The sequence below is a fragment of the Gorilla gorilla genome, chromosome 7 (genome assembly GCF_029281585.2).
Source record: "Gorilla gorilla gorilla isolate KB3781 chromosome 7, NHGRI_mGorGor1-v2.1_pri, whole genome shotgun sequence".
Taxonomy (NCBI): Eukaryota; Metazoa; Chordata; class Mammalia; order Primates; family Hominidae; genus Gorilla; species Gorilla gorilla.
Genome location: NC_073231.2, coordinates 146,772,595 through 146,797,291, shown reverse-complemented (window position 1 = coordinate 146,797,291; position 24,697 = coordinate 146,772,595). Strand labels below are relative to the sequence as shown.

Genomic DNA, 24,697 nt, shown 5'->3' with positions numbered 1-24,697 from the left:
GCAGGAGGGCTTCCCAGACCCCTAAGAACGCAGGGATGCCCAGGTCCGGAGCCGAGGCTAGGAGGCTGCAGCTGTACCTGGGAATGTGGGGCTCCTGCCCCGCCAACTCAGTAGGGGGTTGGGATTTCCACCTGTTCCCACCTCCTGCTGGCCCCACTGCAGCCTGTGTCTTGGCAGCAGCCCCTCCAGACTGGCTTCCACTGCTATCAGTACTGTAGACTGGAAGCCTTATTGAGAATATAAACAGTTGCTTAACACGTTTTGTATATGTATTATATACTGTATTTTTACAACAGAGTAAACTAGAGAAAAAATGTTAAGAAAATCATAAGAAATATTAAGAAATATAGAAATATTAAGAAAATATACTTATTAAATGGAAGTGGATCTTCATAAACATCTTCATTCTCATTGTCTTCATGTTGAGTAGGCTGAGGAGGAGGAAGAAGAGGGGTTGGTCTTGCTGTCTTGGGTGGCAAAAGTGGAAGGGGAGGCAGGAGAGGCAGGTACACTCAGTATAACTATTATTGAAAAAAAATCCCCCTATACGTGGACCTGTACCATTCAAATCCATGTTGTTCAAGGGTCAACTGTACTTTAAATCATCTCTAGATTGCTTATAATGCCGAATACAATGTAAATCCTTTGCAAATAGTTGTTATACTGTATTATTTGGGGGATAATGACAAGACAAGCATCAGTACATGCTCGGTATAGATGCAGTCATTCATTTTTTTCCTCAAATATTTTAGATCCATGGTTGGTTGAATCTGGATGTGGAACCCGCTGACATGGATGGCTGACTGTATTGTATGTTAAACTTTATCATTTGTGACTTCTCTGTTTTAAATGACCTGTTGATTTTCTGATTTGGGATATAAAGGTTTAGCTTATTTATGTTATTCCCCATATCTCTTCCTGCATTACTTATTGTTAAATAGTTGATATGTGTATTTTTCTTTTAGAAGTCTTCTGTTGTAATTTTACCAATATCTTTCCTTTGCTTGGGTTATTGATTCATGTCAATATCTTGATTCCTTTTAAGATAAAGATAGTATTGCCCTAAATATTGACCCTTCCCCCCAGTTCCAGCATGTCTCCCTGTTCTGCCTCATATTTTATGTTTTTGTTATTTCTTTTATGTTGGGATTTTTACATTTGTATTTTATCTGCAACTACAAGTGTTCTGGGGACTGCTCATGGGTTGAACTCTAAAACTAGTTTATTATTTTTAATTTTAAGTTTTCTTGAGCTTTCCCAGCTTAGCTTTCTTTCAAGGCCAGTTTTTCTCTTTGTTTTCTCTGGTATTTATTTCTTTTTCATGAAGGTGGTATTCCCTGTATGTCTGATGATCCTTTATTGTCTGTAAGTGTATAGGGAAGCAGGACTAGCTACTTTTCGGAGTTAGATTTAGCCCCTGGTGGGAATTCAGAACTGAAGTACTTTGCTTCAGCATGCTTTTAGTCTGTGGGCCCCTAAATAACAAAATAAAGGAGAGTTTTACTGTAAGGATGCTAACACCTATACCAGAAACCTTTGCTTTATTTTCTAGAGAAATAGCCCCTTGGGATTTTTTAAAAAATATTATTATTATTATTATTATTATTATTTTTTGTCCGAGGGTAAATGCTGAGTTAGCCTGGGCACAACTAGTCAGTTAAACCCTGTTTTCACCCCTGGCTATTAACATCAGCCCTCACCAGTACCTCATGGCCAGGCCCAAAGCCTCATCAAGATTCACTTGAGTTTTGTCTCTGTTCTACACCTCACTGTGCGTGTAGCTCCTCTTTAATGGCTAGATATTTGTTGAATTCTCATCTTTTGGTGGCTCTTCCCTTCCTCTTATTTACCTTTAAAAAAAAAAACTTGCATACTTCAGTTTCATTGAAGTCTTCACAGGAATAAAACTCATTACTCCACCACCTTGAACTTGAAACCACTGAGGATTTTAGGAGGTGGGGTGGCATGTTGATCTGTAGGGTGAGGATTTTAAGTGATGGAGTGATATGTTGGTTTGCTGTGTGGCTAGTTAGATGAGCTCGAGTTCAGACTTTGGTGCTGCCACTTTTAGCTGTGGAACTTTGGTCAAAACATTTTATTTTTCTTATCCTCAGTTTCCTCATTTATTGAACAAATATTTATTGAGACATTGTTTGTAGCATGATGATGTGGGGACAGTTGAGGTAGTTCTTTTATAATGCCTTCTGTATTTCTCTAAAGTAGGATTTGAAGTCATCTCCTAAGAATGAGTGGAAAAAGCAATGCTGGGGTTGGAGATTTGATGATAGTGGAGGAGGTTTGAAATTGGGATAGTGAGGAGAGAGCCAAGCAGGGGTGGAGGAGGCTTGCCTAGGAGTGTTGTGGTTCAACTGAGATTGGTGACAGTTAAATTAGAATGTACCAATTTTTTTAGTTAATGATGTTTTGTCTGGTGCTGGCTCTCAGCAGTCCAGGTGTAGTCTGGTGTAAGTTGTCCTAATATTTGTATTGAATCATGAAATGGACTTTTTTCCAGGCTTGTTTATTGGAAGGACAGTGGGAGTTAGTAATATTGGTCAAAGATTGGTTTGAACTATGACTTTACAATTCAGGAAATGTTTGTTGAACTTTTACTAAGTGCTTGGCATGGTTCTAATTGCTTTAGATAGATGTATCAGTAGACCAAACAGAGTCTGTATAGTGTAGGGAAGCAGATAATAAAAAAAATAATAAGCAAATGAGTACATTATGTAATGTACTGGAAGGTGGGACGTGGGATGAGAAAAAAGTAATGCCATAGTATGAGTGAATTTGAGGTCTAAATAGGGTAGTCATAATAAGCCTCACTGCAAAAGTGAGATTTGAGCTAAATACAAAGGAGATGGGTGTATTCATGCGGGAAACCACAGGCTCCTGTCCGGTCTTCCATCTGCTTCCCAGAAGCAACGGAAATAATCTGTTTTAGGTGTTGATTTTAGCTTTTACATTCTTGTTTCCTAATAGTATTTGTATACTAGTCATTGCTCCGTCAATTTTAGAAAAAGTTATATACTGAACTCCTATCATGGTAGGTAGGGATTTTCTCTCTCTTATACGTGGTCTTTCCTCTCCCCCATCTTCCTCGTGTAGTTCTAGAACAGTTTTTGTTTAGATCCGTATTTTCGTTTTTAATTATTTTGACTTTTAAACATAACTCAGTATTGAGCCAATTAAAGTAGTATGGTTGCATTTCTTGTTCAGCTTTGTTTTTCTTGTTTTCTTGGACTGAAAATTGCAGTTGTCCCTCTTGTTTGCTTAATATTCTTAGGTCTGGCTAAGGTTTCCTACTCTGACAGCTCTGTAAGTAGGGCCTCTCAATTAGTTTCCATGCAGTCAAGTGTATTCATTTTGTCTTCACCCCCTAGACACACCCCTCCTGGAGCTTTCCTTCTCCTTTTCCCTGCTTCAGTCTAGAGAGGTTGCTCTCTAGACCTGCTGTAAATGGTACCAGGGTGGAGAAACCTGTGGTACTAGCAAAAATAAGGCGAGAACAGGTAAGACAGGTGAGTAGAAAATACTGATTGAAAAAACTGATGGAAAGGACAGAGGAGGAATGGAGATGATTTCTTCTTGGGGAATTGTGTTAAGGAGAAACTATAGTTGAGGAAGAGCATTCTAGGTAGTGAAAATGGTGCCAGAAAAAGCATGGAGATGGAAGTGATCTTTTATTTTTTGGTGACTTGAAAAGCCTGTGTTGTGTTACCTTCTTAGATTATATGTATATTAACTTATTGACTTTGCCCTGAAGAGCTTTTTAAAAAGTTTAAATGGGAATTGTGACAATCAGGCCCTGAAGAGCTTTAAAAAAGTTTAAATGGGAATTGTGACAATCAGAATGTTGAACATTGATATATTTTTTGTTTTGTTTTTTTGAGAAATAAAGGTCTCATTTTGTCACCCAGGCTGTAGTACAGTGAGTGGCATGTTCATAGCTTACTGTAATCTTAAACTCCTGGGTTCAAATGATCCTCCTGCCTCAACCTCCCAAGTAGCTGAGACCACAGGTGCACACCACTGTGCCTGGCTAATTTTTAAAATTTTTTGTGGAGGAAGGCTCCCACTATGCTGCCCAGGCTAATCTGAAACTCCTGGGCTCAAGTGATCCTCCTGCCTTGGCATCCCAGAGTGCTGGGATTACAGGCATGAGCCATAGTGTCCATCCTTGATGGTAAATTATTAATGTCCTAAAACCTGAACATAGGATATATCAGGAACACTTGAATTCAAGTGATAACCTTAAGCTGTTGATTTTATGTATTGATTTACGGAAAAATCTTTATACATTGGTTACAAAAACTTAATAATCTTGGCATCTAACTATCCAAGCCAATTCATCAGTGCAGGAATGAGTGCTGTAGTACCACTTCAGTTTTCAGGCAAGAACAAGATAAATGACAACAGGAAATTTAAGAAGCTGCTCCGTGTTTGGCCAAATTGGAGAGAGGGCAAGCAGGGAAGTTGGAAAAATGTCATTGAGGCATGTAAGCACAACTTTCATCTATATGGTGTAGCTATACACAGAAAATTAAGCCAACAATAATGAGATACTGAAAAACCAAAAGATGAGTTCCTTTCTAAAAGAAGCATTGCTCAGTTTGAAATGCTGAAGCAAAATGCTAAGAAATAAGGTTCACAAGTGGTCTTCATGATTGCAAACCCTAGAGTACTTTTTGTGTAAATGCATGGGACTTCTCATGCACGGTCAGGCCGCTATGTTCAGTGGGTGCGCTGTACACAAATATTACTTGCCGGCTGAAGCTTTGACTTTTTACTCAGTTTTGTGAAGAGCACATCCTTCTGGTCTTTATTTGCACTGTGATTCAGGAGTCGCGGCTGAAGGAAATAGTCATAAATCGTAATCGCTGTCATGTGTCAGTCATTGTGTTAATTCAAATCTTAATTCTTCACAGCAGCTCAGTAAGGTTTTGATTACTATTCTCATTTTACAGATGAGAAACTGGGCTTAGAGAAGTTAAGAAAACAGTCCAAGATTCCTCGTGGCAGTATCAAGTTCTCCATTTCCTTACAGTAAAGCTTAGCCCTTAAGGTTAACCACAGTGCACAATTGGGAGTCATACATTTAACAGAGAGAAGAATAGTGCCACCTACTGAATTGCCAGTGACCCTTTCCCCTCTAGTATTGTACTTCCTTTTAAAATGTATCATTCGTGTTAAAATGCAGTATTTCTGCAAAGCCTTGCAAATTTCTTAATCATCTGTGTTGCTGGCTTATACTGAGGGAAGAGTGTAGTTTCATAAAATACTCGTAAAAACAGGGAAAATTTTGATTTCCTGATTCTGAAAGTGGGCAGGCAACTTTGCATAGGATCTTACCTTCAGAGAAAGGAAGAGACGGGGATGAGTGTTTTTTCTTTCAATCCGTCTTTGCATATCATAGTGTTGTGAGTTGGGGTGGCAAGTAGGCAGTTTAGGTTTTTACCCAGTACTCATGAATTCCAAATGGTTTAACAAAATATACAAACACTTCAGCATTTTTTCTTTGATAAACTGTCTGATTAAAAAGGATAGGTGTCTCAATAAAAATTTCAATGAAAAAGTGGCCAAAAGATTTGGACAGACATTTCATCCATTTCATATGAATGAGAGTAAGCACACAAAAAGATGTTCCACATTAGTAGTCATTAGGAAATGTAAATTACAACCACATGAGATATCATTGCAACCCTATTAGAATGGCTGATGTTAAAAACCAAAAAGAAGGTGACAGTGCCACATGACAAGAATGTGAGACAGTTAGTACTCTCCTGCTTTGCTGGTGGAAGTGCAAAATGTTATGATTGCCAGAGAAATCAGTTTGGCACTTTCTTATGAAGTTGAACATAGACTTGTCACCCAGCCCAGCAGTCCTACTTCTAAATATTTACTCAAGAGAAATGAAAACATTTTCTTACAATGACCTCTATGTGAACATTTATAGCAGCTTTATTCGTAATCACTGGAGACAGCTCAAATATCCATCAGTTGGTAAATGGATAAACGGATTTTGGTACACCTATACAATGGAATCCTATACAGCAATAAAAAGGAACTAACTGCTGACGCACCTAACAAAATGGGCAGATCTTCAAAGCAGTCTACTAAGTGAAAACACAAAACTCCATATAACTATGATTTCATTTATATAACATTTTGGTAAGACAAATCTGTAAGAACAGAAATAAAATCAGTGGTTGCCTGGGGCGGAAGAGAGAATTGAGTACAAAAGAGCATGGGGGCACTTCTTGGGGTGATGGAAATAGTCTGTATCTTCAGCGTGGTGGTGGTTACACAGACCCACTTGTATTAGGCTGTTCTTGCGTTGGTATAAAGAAATACCCAAGACTGGGTAATTTGTAAAGAAAAGAGGTTTAATCGGCTCACTGTTCTGCGGGCTGTACAGGAAACATGGCACCGGCTTCCAGGGAGGCGTCGGAGAGCTTTTACTCATGATGGAAGGTGAAGTGGGAGCAGATGCGTCACATGGCGAGAGAGAACAAGAGAGAGAGTGGGAGGTGCCATACACTTTTAAACAACCAGATCTCACATGAACTCGCTTGTCACCAAGGGAATGGCACTAAGCCATTCATGAGGAATACGCCCCCGTGATCCAAACACCTCCTACCAGGCCGCACTTCCAACACTGGGGACTACATTGCAACATGAGATTTGGCTGGGAAACAGATCCAGTCCTTATCACCATCCACCTGATGTTTTTATTGTGCATGTTTTGCCTCAAGAAATAAAACTTTAAAGAGAAGAAAAAAGTGACTTATATGCAAACAGATATTATCCATATATTATTGAACACATATATGCACGCACACACACACACACACACACACGCACTCATTAGAGCTCAAATTTTCTTTCCAGCTGGATCAACATTTATTTGTCTGGATTAGGTACCACCAAAGTTGAAGTGAAGTAGATTTCAGTGTAGACACTGCTTTTGAAAACACAGTCTTGGAGTCCTTGATTCATTTATGTAATCTGATTTATTTGTGGCCTAAAGGCTTTATATTTGTCTTTGTATAATGAGATTGTATATTATAAAGGTCATATAATTAGCAGAAATAAAAGATGTTTAAAAGTTATTTTAGTATTTGTTGCTCAAGTTCTTGTAGCTCTGGAGAAAAATAGTTTTATCAGCGTTATAAATAAAAATGCTATTTCTTATATTGATGAAACTATGCAGTCTTCAGCTCCATCTTTTAGTTAATAGTTAATGAGCTATAATGGTAGGGTACATTTATGTTTTAAACTGCTAGAATTAAGAATGTACATAGTAAGTCTAGGTGCAGAGGTTCATGCCTGTAATCCCAACCCTTTGGGAGGCTGAGGTGGGAGGATTGCTTGAGCCCAGGAGTTTGAACAACATGGCAACACCTCATCTCTACAAAAAATTTTAAAATTACCAGGTGTGGTGGCACATGCCTGTGGTCCCAGCTACTCGGGAGGCTGAGGTGGGAGAATTGCTTGAGTCTGGGGGTGGTCAAGCTGTAGTGAGCTATGTTCACCCCACTGCACTCCAGCCTGGGCAACAGAGCAAGTCCCTCTCTCAATAAAACAAACAAACAAACAAACAAACAAACAAACAAAAAGTTAGCTGGGCGTGGTGGTGCGTGCCTGTAGTCCCAGGTACTTGGGAGGCTGAGGTGGGAGGATCGCCTGAGCCTGAGGGGTCGAGGCTGCATTGAGCTGAGATCATGCCACTGCATCCCAGCGTAGGTGACAAAAGTGAGACCCTGTCTCCAAAAAAAAATAGAGTTGCTCATTACTACTTTGTGGTACTTGTTGATGTCCTGTGGAGCAGCCATTTAGCATTTTTTTTCCCAATAAACTCTTGGTTAAAAAGCCACAACAGTGAGTAGGAGTGGAATCAAAGTAGAAAGTTGTATGTTCTAATTTTCATTTAAAAATCAGTTTATTTTAAATGATGAGCTCATCATTTTATGATCTTCAGGATATACTATAATGTGTGGCACTAATAGAATCAGTGATAGAATGAGGTGCATTACAGTAGGGCTTCCTAAGTTGCTTTTTGTTTATTTAATGCATATGCTCTTCTGTGTCTTGAGACACTGTCTCCAGCAGATGAGACCTGTTTATTACAGCCTCTGCAGAGTACTATTTATATGTTGATCACACAGTAAATATCTAATGGTAGCCTCTTTGACATTTGGTGTTTGGGAACAGGAGGGAGATTGCTGATTGTTCTGCTTTTTATATTTTATTGTCTCACTCCATCCCTGTATTTTTCTCTGGGAATGTCTTCATTAACTTAACCCTGGTTTTGAAGGCTTAAAAGTGTGCTGGTATGCTTTTTAGAATTGGTGACAGTTCCGGTTGGTGTAGCCCAGGTGGCAGTCATTCATGGTTCACTTGTCATTGCATGAACTTGGGATAGCTGTTCATATTGTGTTCATTTCAGTTGAATTTATGTGTGTGATTGTTGTATTACACATGTTGAATTTTTTTTTTTTTTTATTAAAAAAATTTTTTTTGAGATGGAGTTTTGCTCTTGTCACCCAGGCTGGAATGCAATGGTGTGGTCTCAGCTCACTGCAACCACTGCCTCCTGGGTTCAAGCAATTCTCCTGCCTCAGCCTCCCAAGTAGCGCAGGTACTCACCACCATGCCCGGCTAATTTTTGTATTTTTAGTAGAGACAGGGTTTTACCATGTTGTCCAGGCTGGTCTTGAACTCCTGATCTCAGGTGATCTGCCTGCCTTGGCCTCCCAAAGTGCTGGGATTACAGGCGTGAGCCACTGTGCCCGGCCATGTTCATATTAAAAAAACAATTTTATTTTAAGCCTACAGCACCCAGTATTTTCAGGCAGCCTCCCAATCCCAATACTACTAACCAGGCCCCACGCTGCTTAGCTTTTGAGATTGGATGGCATGGCTGTAGACCATGGTCATATTTTGGCAAGTAATGTCCCTTATAGCAGTTCTTTCCCTTGATACAGGATCCTGTCTGGAATCACTTGTAATATATAGTCATGACTCTTTAGTCTTTTTTTTTTTTTTTTTTTTTTTTTTTTTTGAGACAGAGTCTTGCTCTGTCACCCAGACTGGAGTGCAGTGGCACTATCTCATCTCACTGCAAGCTCCGTTTCCTGGGTTCAGGCCTGCCTGAGTCTCCTGCCTGAGTCTCTCAAGTGGCGCCATCCACACCCGGCCAATTTTTTTGTTTCACTATTTTGGCCAGGCTGGTCTCGAACTCCTGGCCTCAGGTGATCCACCCGCCTCGGCCTCCCAAATGCAAAGTAGCGTTTCTTTCCTGGTGTACAGGATGTTGTGTTTTTCATCATGAACATAACTGTTAATCCCAACTTCTTCAAGCAAAAGTCTGTATTTATTACTTGCCCATCCTATCAGGGATATGTTAGGATATGTCAATACGAACAGTAAGTGTAGCTGGAGCTAGTGATGAGTGAATGGGAATCAAGAAAAGGAAGTGGATTTATTCTTTCATTCAACACAGTTGGTGCCTTCCGTGGGCCAGGCCCCGTGCTCTACTCTGTTCTTCTGTTCATTTCCCCCCACTCATATTTCAGATGATTCCTTGGTGATTTGGAGTTGTTTTTGGCATTTCGCCTAGATTTTGATGTAAATTTTAGTAACTCAGTCTCTCCCTTTTAAAAGGTATCTTTCTTTCTTAATTTGTGACATCGAGATTATCACTAATAAATAGTTAATGCCAGAGCAGGACAAATATCAAAATAATTTTTCATTGTATAAACCTTTTACGAAATGATTTACCATAAGGTGAATAAATGTGTACATACTACCTAGTTTTTATCTCCTAGTGACAACAGCTTTGAAATAAAAAAATCCTGGTAGAATAATGGCGTTTGGGTATATGTATGACATAGGTGACCTAGAATGAGGGACTAGATGTGACTTCTAGGCCACATGGCCAGAATGGTATGTAAGATTTGACTGGGGAAGATTTGTGCAACCCCAAATAATAATTTTATTCTGGACCTGTAGGGTTGATGAAGGCTACCTGTTGGATTTGTGTGGAAACTGGATCCTAAATCTATCATCTTTTGATGGACTAGGGGCAGATGAGACTTGATCATTGTTAGAGCTGAACTTGCAGTATATAGAGCTGAACTTGTATAGTACGCATATCAATAGCAGTGATAGATTTGGGAAAACTTTGATCACTTATGTATGCTTGTCGTTAATTTTTTTGCAATTTCTTGAATGAAAAATTTTGAATTAGTAAACATTTAAAAATAAAATGTATAGTTTTTTTGAATCTGGCTTTAAATGTTTAGAATAAGTCTCTGGATTTAAAGGTTAGGATATACTTTTATTCATTAGACGATAAAGTTTATTGTGTATACATCTGGAAGATTGTTCAGACTGTTGAAGAAGATGTATCCTTTGTTTGCCCCCAGCCCTTTCCTTTTCTTCCCCAACCCTACTTTTATTCATGTAAGAAGATGGAAGAGGGGAGGAAAGCAGGGTGTGACTTTTTATGCAAAAATATTCTTTTTTCAAAAAAAAAATACTGAGAATGGGGTCTTACTGTATTGCCCAGTCTGGATTTGAACTCTTGGGCTCAAGCGATCCTCCTGCCTTAGCCTCCTGAGTAGTTGACATTACAGGCATGCACCACCACACCTAGGTAAAATATTTTGATTATGAAAACGAGTCAGTTTATAAGTGGATTTTATTGAGAAGAAGAGGATAACAAAGCTTGGTCAAATGTTTGCATGGCATTTGTACAGTAATCATGATGGCTGTTTTTATTTTAGGACATACTGTGGCTGCTGCCAGACATTTACCCAAGGGGTAGTGCAGAGTTGTTTCCTCAGCTGAAGCTCTTTGTTTTGTACCACTGAGCTGAGGCTGGAGTTGCCCCCAAAGCAGTGGCAGGGCAGTTCCCACAAGGGAGTGCTCCAGACTATCCTGAGATGGGGCTGGTTGGAATTCTAAAGAAAGAAGTACTAAACACCAGGGTGATCAGTCTAGAGCATTTATTGGGGAAACTTACAGAGGATTGCGACAATCCTTGTGACAGACAGCAAAAAGGAGTGGGGCAGTGTTCTCTCTAGGTATGTCTGCGGCAAGGGGATTAAGGTGTGGAGTTTTTATGAGAGTTTGAGGAATTTGTCTCAGGTCTAGGGCTAGTTTCTTTCAGTGTTTTGTGCAGCAACTTAGATACCTTTATCAATGCCTGGGAATGTTTAAAGCTCCATACTGAGTTCAACCTTGCTAGGGAAAACCTGCACGTGGCTGGGTCACAGAGCGGTCAAAGCACTCTGGTATTTGGTCAGGACATAGAATGAAAGCACAGGGAACAGGACAGCCCTACACTAGTGGACTTAGTGATGGACGCCTTCTATTTGCATCGTCTCTCTTTGCATGAGGGGAGACAAAGATACTCTCGATTTAGTACTGTGAATTGTGTTAGATGTGAAGAGGAGGTTGTGTTGTCTTCTTAGATAACTGTTAGAATAATGTAGAGATCAACTAAGTTTGAGGATACAAAAAGTGAGATTGTACTGAGTATATTTTTCAACAGAAGAAATAATTTTGGTCATGTTCTTTTTGTTTTATTTGTAAGAGATGGGGTGTTGCTATGTTGCCTGGGCTGGACTCAAACTCCTGGACTCTGGTGATCCTCCTGCCTCAGCCTTCCGAGTAGCTGGGACTACAGACGTGCAGCCACTGCCACTATGTCCAACTGAATCATATTCTGTATGGAAAGATTACATTGTAGTAAATATGTGTTGTACTTTTGTGGTCACATTAAAAATATGTAAATGTATTTGATGTATTTTGGGACTAGGAATATGCGGTTACATTAAACCCTGTATGTAGTAATGCCATTATTTTTGTTTTCTTTCCAATTTTTGTGAGATTAAATCAGATTTCTGGTTTTTTGTGTTTTTTTATTTTTATTTTTATTTTTTACTTAAAGATGGCATTTGATTTCCTTAAACTTGGGAGATACATACTAGCAAATGCCTGTAGTCAAAGGTGGTTCCTGGGTAATTCAAGGGTGCCAATTAGAGTATACTTTAAGCCACCTGTAATTATGTCCAGGCTTTATATATACTTAGAACATAAAAATAACTTTCATTCTCTCATATTTAAGTCCATTTTATATAGACAAATTCATGGCATAACTTTATTTTCAGAAAAATCAGGTGTGGAAATACTTAAAACCACAGCTGAAGTAAATTATAATTTCCTCAGGAAGTAAGTATAAAAGTATGCAATAATGATTATAAAAAGAAAATTTAAATTCTTTAACATATTTTTTGCAGTTTCTTGCCCTCCATCACTTATTTTAAAAAATGGATGTTCTTAAAAATGTGCAAATTAGGTGTATATTTTAATGACACCTGTACTACAGGAGATCCATGTTTCTGTATTACATTAATATAAATCTTATTTGTCTAGGATCAGAAATCAAATGCTTTTAGTTGTTGCTGTTAATTATCTTTACATCTGTTTTTGATGTTTAGCTTTCCTGTTTGTGAGTAAACTACTTTATTAGCTATTAAGATGCGTGGAAAGGCCGTATCCCAAAAGAGCAGTAGTCATTATAATAGCTTTATGTAATTAACTGAAAGCAGTATTTTTCTCTAAAAGGTTATCATCTTAGAAAGTTAAAAAAAAAAAGATGTTCTCTAGAATATCCTTTGTCCTATTGGACTGATGAGCTGCAGATAATGGTAATTTTTATATTTAAAACTATTGTGGGACTTAAGTTTAAAATTTTATGTAGTATTTCAAGTTGTAACTTTGCCATGCTTAAAAATCATAGCAACCAAAGTGTCTGATGTGATGTGTGCTGTGACACATTCGGAGATGGTTCTTTAATTTGCTGGTGGAGGTGTGAAGGTTAAGGAGGTCCAGTTTTTGAATTGGTTACAGATTGTTTCTGAGGTAGATCAAGATCTGATCTTTGTTTTTTTTTAGGGCAACTGAAGATGCCCATGAAACATAACAACAGCATTGGTCGGGTGCAGTGAGTCAGGAAGGCCCCCATATTTGCATCCCAGGTAGAAAATGGGCCTAACAAGTTGTTCTTTTTGCTTTTAGTTGAAGTGTCTTTTATTATAGTGGCCCCTCCTCCTGTGTTTTACCTTATACCTTGTTGTAGACTTCGTGAGCGCTCAATACATTGCTGAGAATTTAGGATGACGTTGATTTATCTATACAGTACATGTTTGTCTTCTCTTGACCTCTTTAGGTGATGTAGATGTATAAAATTTACAGTGTTCATTGATCCTCCTTCTCGTTTTCCCACAATTGATTTTATTAGTTAAAAAGATTGAATTCACAAAACTAGAAGGTTCTGACCTACTTAATTTTTTTAATTTTAGAGACAGAGTTTTACTGTAGCTCAGGCTGGAGGGCAGTAGCACTGTCATAGCTCACTTGTAGCCAAGCAGTCCTCCTGTCTCAGCCTCCTGAGTAGCCGGGACTACAGGTGCATGCCACCATGCCTGGCTGATTTTTAAAAATTTTCTTTTTGAAGAGATGGGGTTTCACTTCGTTGCGTAGGCTCTGATCTACTCTTAAAAGATGAGGACAGGCCAGGTGTGGTGGCTCACACCTGTAATCCCAGCACTTTGGGAGGTCGAGGCGGGTGGATCACAAGGTCAACACGGTGAAACCCTGTGTCTCCTAAAAATACAAAAAATTAGCCAGGTGTGGTGGCGGATGCCTGTAGTCCCAGCTACTCAGGAGGCTGAGGCAGGAGAGTGGCATGAACCCAGGAGGAGCTTGCAGTGAGCTGAGGCAATAGAGTGAGACTCTGTCTCAAAAAAAAAAAAAAAAAAATGAGGACATACTGAGCATTGAGATTACATGAACAGCGCATTAGGAAAAAAACTTTCATTTTATTGGTTTCAAATAACAGAGTGAATCTCAGATAGAGGTCTTTGCAAGCCAGTTTGGCATTGGACTCAGCTTTGAACCCCTCCCCGTCTTCCCTTGTCTCTAGTATAGGATAACCCCGTTTATATTCAGGCGAGGTACTAATAACTTTCTTCTGGGAGGACCTGTCTACGGTTGATGGGTCCTGAGGCCAGAGAACCATGCATACATCGCAGCCTAGGTGTTATTTATGCTCTCTAAGAATCTGTCAGGATAAGTCACTCTGAGGCATAGGTGCTTACCTCTGGACCTGGGGTGCTTGCCTTCAGTGAATTGTAATCCTAATTCTTGATTCCTTCTTGAGTTGTTGATATGAATCATTTTTTCTTTTCCACAGTAGCTCCTGCTATAATATGCTCTGGGGCCCTGGGACATTTCATGGGTGTAAAGTAGCTTTTTTCCTTCTGTTTGGTTCTATCGTTTATGGACAGTTTGTCTAATAGATATAAAATAAACATTTATATGTTGTTGAAAAGTTGTTCCTGTCTCCCCCTTTCTTTAATGCTCTCATAGTTCTAATTAGCTATACACATTTAACAATTGTGATAATACTTTTAACCTCTGATTGACAACTTACTTAAGATCATGTGTCACTTGTTAGTGTTGTAATTGCAGTGCTGATTCAAACTTCAAAATGGAGTTTTTTATGTCCTCCTTTTCTACATAAACACAGTGACAGTCTAATCTCTCTAACTCCATTTTGATATCTCTTTCTTTTCCCTACAGAAAAGAAAACATCTTGCTAGAGAGAGATCAATAGAGAGTTGTTTTCAGAAGTGAACTTTATGTGCAGAAAATAGGAATAAGTCTATAACAACAGATGGTCAGAAAATTTCATCACTGTCATAGCAGAGGCTTAGCAGAATATAACTTGATAAACATTACTTGTTTAAAACTTTTGAGGCCGTTTAGCAGGAACATTGGGGAGGTGTTATTTCTCATGGGTGGTTTAGATCTCTTAGAGCGTTCTGGGCCATTGTGAGGTCTTGTGCATTTGTTCTGAGTCAGATGGAGGATCTTGAGCAGAGGCGTGACGTAAATTTTAAGAAACTTGTTGGGATGGTTGTGTTCTAAAGTTAAGGAATCAAGGATGATGTCAAGGTATTTTCATTAGCAGCTAGGAGAATGGAGTTGCTAATTTCAAAAAAATTTTTACTTTTTTTATTTTTTAGAGACAGAGTCTCCTTATGTTGCTCAGGATGCTGGAGTGCAGTGGCTATTCACAGGTGTGATCATGGTATGCTGACAGCCTCAGACTCCTGTCCTTAAGCTATCCTCCTGCCTCAGCCTCCTGAGTAGCTGGGACTACAGGTGCATGACACTGACCCCAGTGCTATTTACTGATTTGGGAAAACCTGTTTCAGGATTAGGTTTTGAGGGGAAGGCCAAGGGTTTATTTTCAATTTCTTATAATTGTAAACAAGATTTTAGAGCAATGATTTATTAGATTTATGATTTCTTTTCTGTAATGTTTATAGTTCCTTTAGGAATTTCATTTATTTGTGTTTCTTTTTCTTTCTTGGTTGATCTTCTAGAACTTGTTGTTTCTGAATACCAACTGGTGGCTTTTATTTGTTAAAGGTATTTTTTTTTTGTCCTTTAGCTCTGTGTCATTTATTTTATGTTTATCGGCTCCTTTTCCTTATCTTCCTCGTGTGTGGAACTTTAATCTTTGTCTTGTAAGACTTGAAAATCTCTACTCACTGCCTTTAGAGGCTTTGTGTCTTTTTTTTTTTTTAATTGACGTATAATTCTCATACTGTACAATGAGTACAATCACCACCATCAATTTTAGAAATTTCCATCACCCCAGAAGAAAACCCCATACCCACCAGCAGTCACTCTTTATTCCTTATCTTCAGCCCAAGGAAACCACTAATCTACTTTCTTACAGATTTGCCTATTCTGGACATTTTATATAAAAGGAATCAGGCTGTATGTGGTCTTTTGTGGCTTCTAACACTTGGCATAATGTTTTCAAGGTTCATCCATGTTGTAGCATGTATCAGTACTTCATTCCTTTTCATTGCTGAATAATATTTGACAATAAATACACCTTTATACAGTAAAAATACTAATGCTCTAGGATTTAGCCTTCCAAAACCTTGCCTGATTTTTCTGTCTTCTGGCAGCAGTTTTCTGTGAATGCACAGCCTAGATTCTCTGCCAGCTTCTTCTCAGAATTGGTAAATACATACCAAAGGTAAAAGTAACTGCAAAAGATCAGCTGAACTTCTGTGGTTTTGAAGTTTTTTAGCCCCTCCTGTTCTTGCTATCTTCAAACAGATGATTTTTGTATTTTATGCAATTCTTCTGTTTTTTTCTAAAGGAAGTGCTCTTCTATTGCCAGCTGTTGCATCTGTCTTGGATTTAGAAATCTCAAGTCTTTTTTTTTTTCATTACCGTTGTTAGAGATCCTGGTTTTAAAAAGTCAGGGAGCCATGTGCGGTGGCTCACACCTATAATCCCAGCACTTTGGAAGGCTGAGGTGGTTAGATCATCGGAGGTCAGGAGTTCAAGACCAGCCTGGCCAACATGGTGAAACCCCATCTCTACTGAAAATACAAAATTAGCTGGGTGTGGTGGCACACACCTGTAATCCCAGCTACTTGGGAGGCTGAGGCAGGAGAATCACTTGAACCCAGGTGGCAGAGGTTCCAGTGAGCCGAGATTGCCCCACTGCACTCTAGCCTGGGCGACAGAGCAAGACTTCATCTCAAAAAAAAAAGGGGAAGGAAGACTCTTAGTAAGCTAGCTGTATACAAACCCCCGTCTCGTTTGTCTTCTGTTGTACCCTGATGAGGCAGTTGATTTTAGTCTCTGCTGCTGTTAGTCAGGATCCTTGGACAGAAAAAGAGTGAATGAATACATTATTTCTGCTGTATCATAGAAGATGCAAATATCCATAATTTATTGATTTTGCTAACAAGTTTTTATATGGCATGCTTCCTTTAAAATTCAGACATTTTATGAATTCAAGAGTTTGCTGGTCCAGTGTAAAAATTACATTGTAATTATTTCAATTAAACTAGATATGGCTTTGACAGTTTTGCTTACTGTAGTTCTGGTCCCTGAAAAAAAGAAATGGTGGCTCACATCTGTAATCCCAGCACTTTGGGAGGCTGATGCGGGTGGATCACTGGAGGTCAGGAGTACGAGATTGGCCTGGCCAAGATGGTGAAACCCCATCTCTACTAAAAAATACAAAAATAAACTGGGTGTGGTGGTGGGTGCCTGTGATCCCAGCTACTTGGGAGGCTGAGACATGAGAATTGCTTGAACCTGGGAGGTGGTGGTTGCAGTGAGCCGAGATTGCACTACTGCACTCCAGCCTGGGCAACAGACTTTATCTCAAAAAAAGAAAAAAAAGAAATGTTAAATATCTTTATTCTTAGAGTGGAACTTTAAAAATTGAGTGATTATGTTTAACATGCATTGAGCAGAAACATTTCTAGTTTCACAAACCCCTGAGAGTCATGTGGTTGAGGAGAATGGGGTCAGTGGGGGAAAGAGTAGAATGTGGAAATGGATCTTTGGACAGTGCCAGCAGGACTAGGCTGAGGCATTTGTCTTGACATAATATCTAAAGAGTCACCAAAACCCTCAGTAATTAAGATAAACAGTAATTTAATGCAGTTTTTTTTTTTTTTTTTTTTTTTTGAGACTGGGTCTCTGTCGCCCAGGCTGGAGTGCAGTGGCCCAATCATGGCTCATTACAGCCTCCACCTTCTGGGCTCAAACAGCCCTCCCACCTCCCAGCCTCCCAGGCTGGGACTATAGGTGTGTGCCACCACAACCAGCTATTTTAAAATTTTTTTGTAGAGATGGGGTCTCACTATGTTGCCTAGGCTGGTCTCCGACTCCTGGGCTCAAATGATCCTCCTGCCTTGGCCTCCCAAAGTGCTGGGTTTACAGGCATGAGTCATCATGCCTGGCCTACAGTATTTTTAAGAATCAAAAATTTATGCAAGAAAATCTATAATGAACAATATACTTTTATTTTTATTTTAAAATTGTTTTTTAAAACTACAAGGTCTTGTTCTGTCACCTAGGCTGATGTGCATTGGCACAATCATGGCTCATTGCAGCCTCAGCCTCCTCCATCTCAAGCAATCTTCCCACCTCAGCCTCCTGAGCAGCTGGGACTACAGGCAGGCGCCACCATGCCCAGCTAATTGTTTTGTATTTTTTATAGAGTTGGGGTTTCATCTTGTTGCCTAGGCTGAAGATATATTTTAAAGTAAGTTTTAAGAAGGTATAGAACAGTATGTAGAATGCATTATATTGGTGTAATGCAAAAGAAACTGTATTTGCATATGTGCATTCTTGTATATGCATGGAACACCTCCAGAAGTTTACACAAACAATTAGGAACAGTGATTCTATCTAGAGAGAATGTGATGGAAAGAAAATAGGGTGAAGGGGGGGTGATGTTTATGGTTCATTGCATATCCATGTGAATTTTGTACCATGTATTTAATAATTTTCTTTTTCTTTTTTTTTTTTTGAGACAGAGTCTCGCTCTGCTGCGCAGGCTGGAGTGCAGTGGTGTGATCTCGGCTTACTGCAACCTTAGCCTTCTGGGTTCAAGCAGTTGTGCCTCAGCCTCCTAAGTAGCTGGAGTTACAGGTGTATGCCACCACATCCTGCTAATTTTTGTATTTTTGGTAGAGATGGGGTTTCACCATGTTACTCAGGCTGGTCTTGAACTTCTGGCCTCAAGTGATCTGCCCACCTCAGCCTCTCAGTGCTGGGATTACAGATGTGAGTCACTGCTCCTGGCCTGTATTTTCTTTTTTTCCAATTAAACTTACAGCATATATACCATGCAGGTGTATTTTCTGATCAAAAGAATAAATGTAAAAAGCAAATATTTTAAAGAAACAATATCCAGTAAAGTCCTCAGTACTTAGAAATGAAGTACCTTTCTAAATAATACATGAGTCTAAAATCAAAAGAGAAATTAGATAATGTTTCAAAATTAGAAAGTTATTTGAAACAGAATAGTGAAAATATAACATCAGTCTTTATTATGCAGCTTGAAAGAGTACTTAAGAGGGAACTTTGTAACTTTAAGTGCTTATATAACTGAAAGGAAAAAAGCATCAATTGTCTATGTTTTTACCTTAAGAAGCTACAAAAACCCAAAATAATGAGAAGTAAAGAGAGATCAGGAGAGTGTGGCACATTGGAACATAGGACAGAAGATAAAGGAGTTTTAAAATATCTATTTATCTTGAAATCCTTGCAATTTAGGACTGGGAGCTGCCTTATTTTTTTGATATGTTTCTGTTTTTGTTGTTAATGAATATTTTCCAATGTCAGTGAAAAATTTTCAGACACAGCATTTAAAAATAGTCATTCATTTTGGTGTTCCGAGGTTTATTTATTCATTCCCCTTCTATCAAGCATGTAGGCTGTTAACAGTGTTTCAGTATTACAAATAAACGTATTATAAGCCTCAAACTGCCTTAAAACTTAGAGGAGATTTATTGGAGGTTTAGTAGACCAGTCTACCGGAAGTTAGACTTCTGGGTACTCAGATTTGTTTGCTTGTCTTCTGATGGTCTGTCAACTCCTTATGGGATAGGACTCTGTCCAATTATTTTGGGATCCCTACTGCTTAATTTATTGCCTATGCACAGAAGAGGCAGACAGTAATGATGCACTTACAGTGACATGGAGCCTTTGCTATGGGCGCTCTCAAAGCCCTTTATGCTTATAATGTTTAATTATCATAACTGAAAAATACATACCATTTTAAACTTTATTTAACTGACGAGAAACTAAGTTATGGAGAGAAAGTTAAAAAAAAAAAAAGTGCCAGGGGCCAGGGTCACATATCTAATACCATGTGGCAGAGTTTTAAGTTTTAGGATACTTGAAATAAACTGAATGGACCTTTAAATTTAGGGTGATGGAAAAGATGATTTGCGCTTTGGAGTTGCATGCGGCTTTGACATTTTACTTTTACAGTCTAATTGTATCACAAGTCCTTACTTGTGTATGTGAGCCTCAGTTTTCTTTTCCTTGAAAATGATGATATTAGTAATTACCTCCAAGTTTATTAGGGTGGCACATTTTAAAACACACACACATAAAGCCACCTTGTACAGGGCTGGAACAATATAAGCCCTTAGTCAGTGATTGGTTATTGTCTCTTTTTCCTGTCTCTTTCACTTTAGACTTGTTCTTAAACTCTCAAAGCTTTTCTTTTCATTTATAAAAGTAAACATAATTATATTTGCAGATTTGTTGTAAAATATAAATGAGATTTACTCTTTAAAAATGGTTTTAACATTTTTTAAGTTAAAAAATTGTGATAAAAATAAATTTTAAAAAATTTGAAATTTGACATTTACCAGTTTTTAAGTGTACTTACTGTTCCAGTAGTATTAAGTGTATTACATTTTTGTGAAACAGATCTCTAGAATTTTTTTCATCTTGAAACTATGAAGCTCTATGCCCATAAAGCAGCTTCTCTCCTTCCAGCCTCGTCCTCTGGAAACCACCATTCTACTACCTACTTCCATAAATTTGACTACGTTAGATATGTTATATAAGTGTAATCATATGTTATTTATTCTTTTGTGACTGGCTTATTTCACTTAGCACAGTGTCCTCAAGGTTCAGCATATGTTAGAATTTCTTTCGTTTTCAAGGCTGAATAATATTTCATTGAATTTGTATACCACATGTTGTTTATTCATTTGTGGATGAACACCTGGGTTACTTCCACCTTTTGGCTATTGTGAATAATGCTGCTATGAATATGGGTGTTTGAATATCTCTTGCAGAACCTGATTTCAATTCGTTGGTTTATACCCAGAAGTGGGATTATTGAATCTTTATGGTGGTCCTAGTTTTAATATTTTTAGGACCATCCATGTTGTTTTCCATAGCAGTTGTACCATTTTCCATTCCCACCAACAATACACAAGGCTTTCGATTTCTTCATATCCTTGCCAAACTTTATTTTCTGTTTTTTAAAAAAGTAGCAGCTATTATAATGGGTGTTAGGTTGGTTTTAACATTTTTTAATGATACAAATTTTTAGATAGAATTAGGAAAGTGACTCCTGAAATTTCTTGGTAAGCTGGAATAACATCCATTCATGCCAGCATGACAAAACCAAAAGCATACGGGAGGGAAATTGTCAAAAAAGGCCAACTACTATGTAGCTCCGTTTGGAAAGAAGAAAAGCTGTCTTATTTATGTCTGTTGCTTGGAATATAGATATGATGAGGGATAGATCCACACTAGCTGCTCCTGATAATATATATATATATATATATATATTTTTTTTTTTTTTTTTTTTTGAGATGGAGTTTTGCTCTTGTTGCCCAGGCTGGACAATCTCGGCTCATTGCAACCAGGTTCAAGCGATTCTCCTGCCTCAGCCTCCCAAGTAGCTGGGATTACAAGCATGTGCCACCACGCTCGGCTAATTTTTTGTATTTAGTACAGATGGGGTTTTACCATGTTGGTCGGGGTGGTCTTCAACTCCTGATTTCAGGTCGTCCACCTGCCTCGGCCTCCCAAAGTGTTGGGATTACAGGTGTGAGCCACCGCGCCTGGCCTGATACAGAGTATGGAGTCTGTAGTAATGGTTAGCTTTTTCAGGCCATCATGAGGGATAAATTTAAAATGTATATTGTTGATTTTTCACTTATAGCTGAGAAATGCAGGTTGTAGAAGGGATTTACATTCACCACAAGGGGTCCTCCTGACACCATCAGACCCCCGGGCCAGTATTAGTATGTCTGTGACTTCAAAGCCCAATTTCTGACAAGTAACCCAGAGCCTTTACAGCCTGATCAGTGGTTTTCTCTGTTTCAGTTAGCTTGGAAAGTTAACCTAATTTGGAAAGACACAATAGTTTGACAGTGTTGCTATTTGTTAAATAAGGTGAGCAGTCAAACTGTGGATAAATTGCATTTATAGGGTAAAAAAAATTGATGGTGATGAAATAAGTTGCATGTGTGTATATGCATTTTCCATAAAATAAAAGTTCTATGTTTGTTTTGGGCAATGTTAGCATTAAGTAACTACTGGATTGCCTTTTGATGTTTGCATTATTATGGTCAGTATAAGCAATAAAAAAAACTGTTTTATAACATATATGGATAGATTGAACACTTTGAGCTGCTTCTTCTGTCCTGTGTTGTCATGCTTCTACCACTGCATCTGAAAAACTAATGCAGCATCTTACAGATTTCAGGAGCCTTTAAGAAAAAAGCAATTACAGCAGTTAACCTCTCAGCAGTTTCTAAATCTGGAATTTAGCTTTGAACTCTGTATATATGTCAAAACAGAAATAAGAAATTATCATTAATTAGAGTCCGTAAAAATACTACTTAGATTAATAAGGTCAGGGTTTTGTTGTCTTTGCCTTTTTAGATAATGAAATAGTTTTTATGCCATTAATTTTAGAGGTACTTGAGAATACACATTTTATTGTCTTATCCAATTGGCAGAAATATTAAATAAGATTTTCATGGTAAGAGTTGCATTTTCCCATCTATTTTTTGTATTTCACTGTTGCTTAATTTAGTGGTTATAGTTATTTTCTGGTGACTTTGATACAGCTGTCAAGTACCAGCCATGTGTCTAGCAGGTAGTGTGATGACTTTTATCTGAATTCGTATTGGGGCAGGATTACTGACACTAGAGGACTATCACATGAGCCTCATGATTTGGTGAATTAGGGTGTTGCATGGGGATAAGAGCAGCTTATTTGTCCCATATTCTTTGCTGTGTTTCTTCTCTTCCTTTCTTTGTCCCATTGGTCCTCACTGTGATTCATTTACCCTTTGTAGGCCTGTTTCCAGACTCTTCTCTGGAAACCTTTGTAGCATCTGGAGGTAGGTGATACTATAGGTTGTGGTTTAACTGTGTCATCTGGCTGGTGTCCAAGTGCCTGATGCATATCCCAGCTCTGCACCTGACAAGTTAGCTTTAATATTAGGTATGTTACTTAATTTCTCTGTTCCTCAGTTTGTTCATGTGTCATACATGGATTGTAATATCATCTATGTTATTGGTTGTTAAAAGTATTAATTGAGAAAATAGGTGTAAAGCACTGCAGCAAATTGGTGAAGTACATGGACTCTGTAGCCAGACTGCATGAGTTTGATTTCCAGCTTTGCAACTCAAAAGTTCTGCGACATTGTGAATTTAAGTTACCTGGCCTCTCTGTGCTTTGATTTCTTCATTTGTAAAATGGGGATAACAATATCTACCCCATGGGTAGTTTGTTGTGATAGGTAGATGAGTCATCATTTTTAAAGCACTTGGAAGAAGGCTTGGCACAGAGTTAGCATTTACCTGGTATCATCATGTCAAAATTATATTTTCATTATTATTAGCGTTGCTATTACGCTGTTTCATGACTGGCACGTAGTACTCAGTAAGTGATAGGTATTGTTACTGTCCTCATTTTGCTGATGAAGAAACTGAAGTTCAGGATGTTGAAATGATTTTCTTTGTCTCACAGGCAGAACTGGGGCTCCTTTGCATCTTCCAGTTACAAATTCAGTGCCTTCTGCAGTTTCCCCAGAGCTCCTCAAGAATAACGGAAGGGAGGTATAGTAATGGTTAAGAAACTTTGCAAAGAAAGTGAATAATGCCAGTTCTGTCACCTTTTGGAACTTGTTGGTATTTCCTGTTGTCTGTCTGTCTTTGGAAGGTGATTAGATTTATTATGACTAATATTTCTTTGATTTTAACCAAGTCATAATTTTTGTGGCTAGACTAAAATTTTTGAAAAATTGTTTTCGTGGTGGAAACAGCAAGACAAAATGACAGGAATGGTAATTAGTAATCTTACTGGAAATGAGCGCAGTATGAGATACCTGACATTCTAAAGTTAGGATATATTGTAATTATCAAGTGCTAATTGGAGGAACCATATTGTAAAACTGTCGAAGTTATTTAAATCTGTAACTCCCTGATTAATGCAAACATAAAAGAGTTGAAAGATGATATATTTAGAAGTATGCATGTATAATATGAATAATAATTTTTTTTTACATTCCTCCTGTTGACTGGCATAAAAGCATTTATTAGTGCTTTACTTTGCCAAGTAGTGCTGCCTTGGTGTTTGGTATTCCTTAAGAGAGACAAAATTATGACAATTATACGAGAAATGTGAAAGTTAGGCTGGTATTTTGTGAACTGCTTTTGGTGACATTTACAAGTAGTACATTTCCTAATAGTTCATTCCCAGGGACCTTCTCATATATGGCCAGGGTTTTGTAGGTAAGTCAGATTGGACAAAATTGTACATCATATGAAGGGGTTTAGAGTTCTCTCTTATGCTTACTGATCTTGCTTATAACATTTTTTGCAACCCTAATGATTTTATCTAATCTCACACACTATTTTCATTTGTGCTCTATTAAAATTTGCGGTGAAAGTTTTAATAGTTTCAGTACTAAAATTATGTGATTTATTTTTTTACGTGGGGTGGGAAGAGGCAGTTTACATGATTTTCCTAGACTTTATGTCCGTTTTTCTCTTCTCGTATTCTTGAGAAAGCAAAGTTTTCATAATGTTTAGTTCACTTATTCATTCAATAAATATGTACTAAGCCTTCATACTGTACTGAGATCTGGAAGTGAAGCAGTGCCCAGGATGGAGGCCAGCCATACTGTCACTGACTTCCAGCATATACATATACCTTCTCTGTGACCATAGCCTTGAAAAGAAAACAAATTCTCTTTGCCATCTTCTCATTACTTAGAGGGTGGTGGAATATGGCCTACAC

At 38.3% G+C, this 24,697-nt stretch overlaps 1 protein-coding gene and 1 long non-coding RNA gene across 13 annotated transcripts in view; one reads left to right on the top strand and one right to left on the bottom strand.

Annotated features, from left to right (window-relative positions):
• The window catches only part of PTK2 (protein tyrosine kinase 2), a 340,227-nt gene that overhangs the window by 51,972 nt on the left and 263,558 nt on the right, over positions 1–24,697 (top strand). For 8 of the 11 annotated variants that reach the window (XM_055349579.2, XM_055349577.2, XM_055349578.2 and 5 more), the window contains exons 3-4: positions 11,603–11,736; positions 23,426–23,510. In XM_055349579.2, coding sequence (XP_055205554.2) covers positions 11,605–11,736; positions 23,426–23,510 — 217 coding nt within the window. In that variant the 5' untranslated portion in view covers positions 11,603–11,604. Of the gene's footprint in view, positions 1–752; positions 811–11,602; positions 11,737–23,425; positions 23,511–24,697 lie in introns of those variants that run through there. The other 3 variants (XM_063709531.1, XM_063709537.1, XM_063709538.1) reach the window with 3 other exon arrangements.
• The window catches only part of LOC109028046 (uncharacterized), a 40,282-nt gene continuing 27,115 nt past the window's right edge, over positions 11,531–24,697 (bottom strand). The window contains exons 2-4 of one of the 2 annotated variants that reach the window (XR_010135057.1): positions 16,697–16,770; positions 14,172–14,999; positions 11,531–11,734 (exon numbers count right to left, since the gene is read on the bottom strand). This is a non-coding gene — a long non-coding RNA (uncharacterized lncRNA). The remainder of the gene's footprint in view (positions 11,735–14,171; positions 15,000–16,696; positions 16,771–24,697) is intronic. The other variant, XR_002007101.3, reaches the window with a different exon arrangement.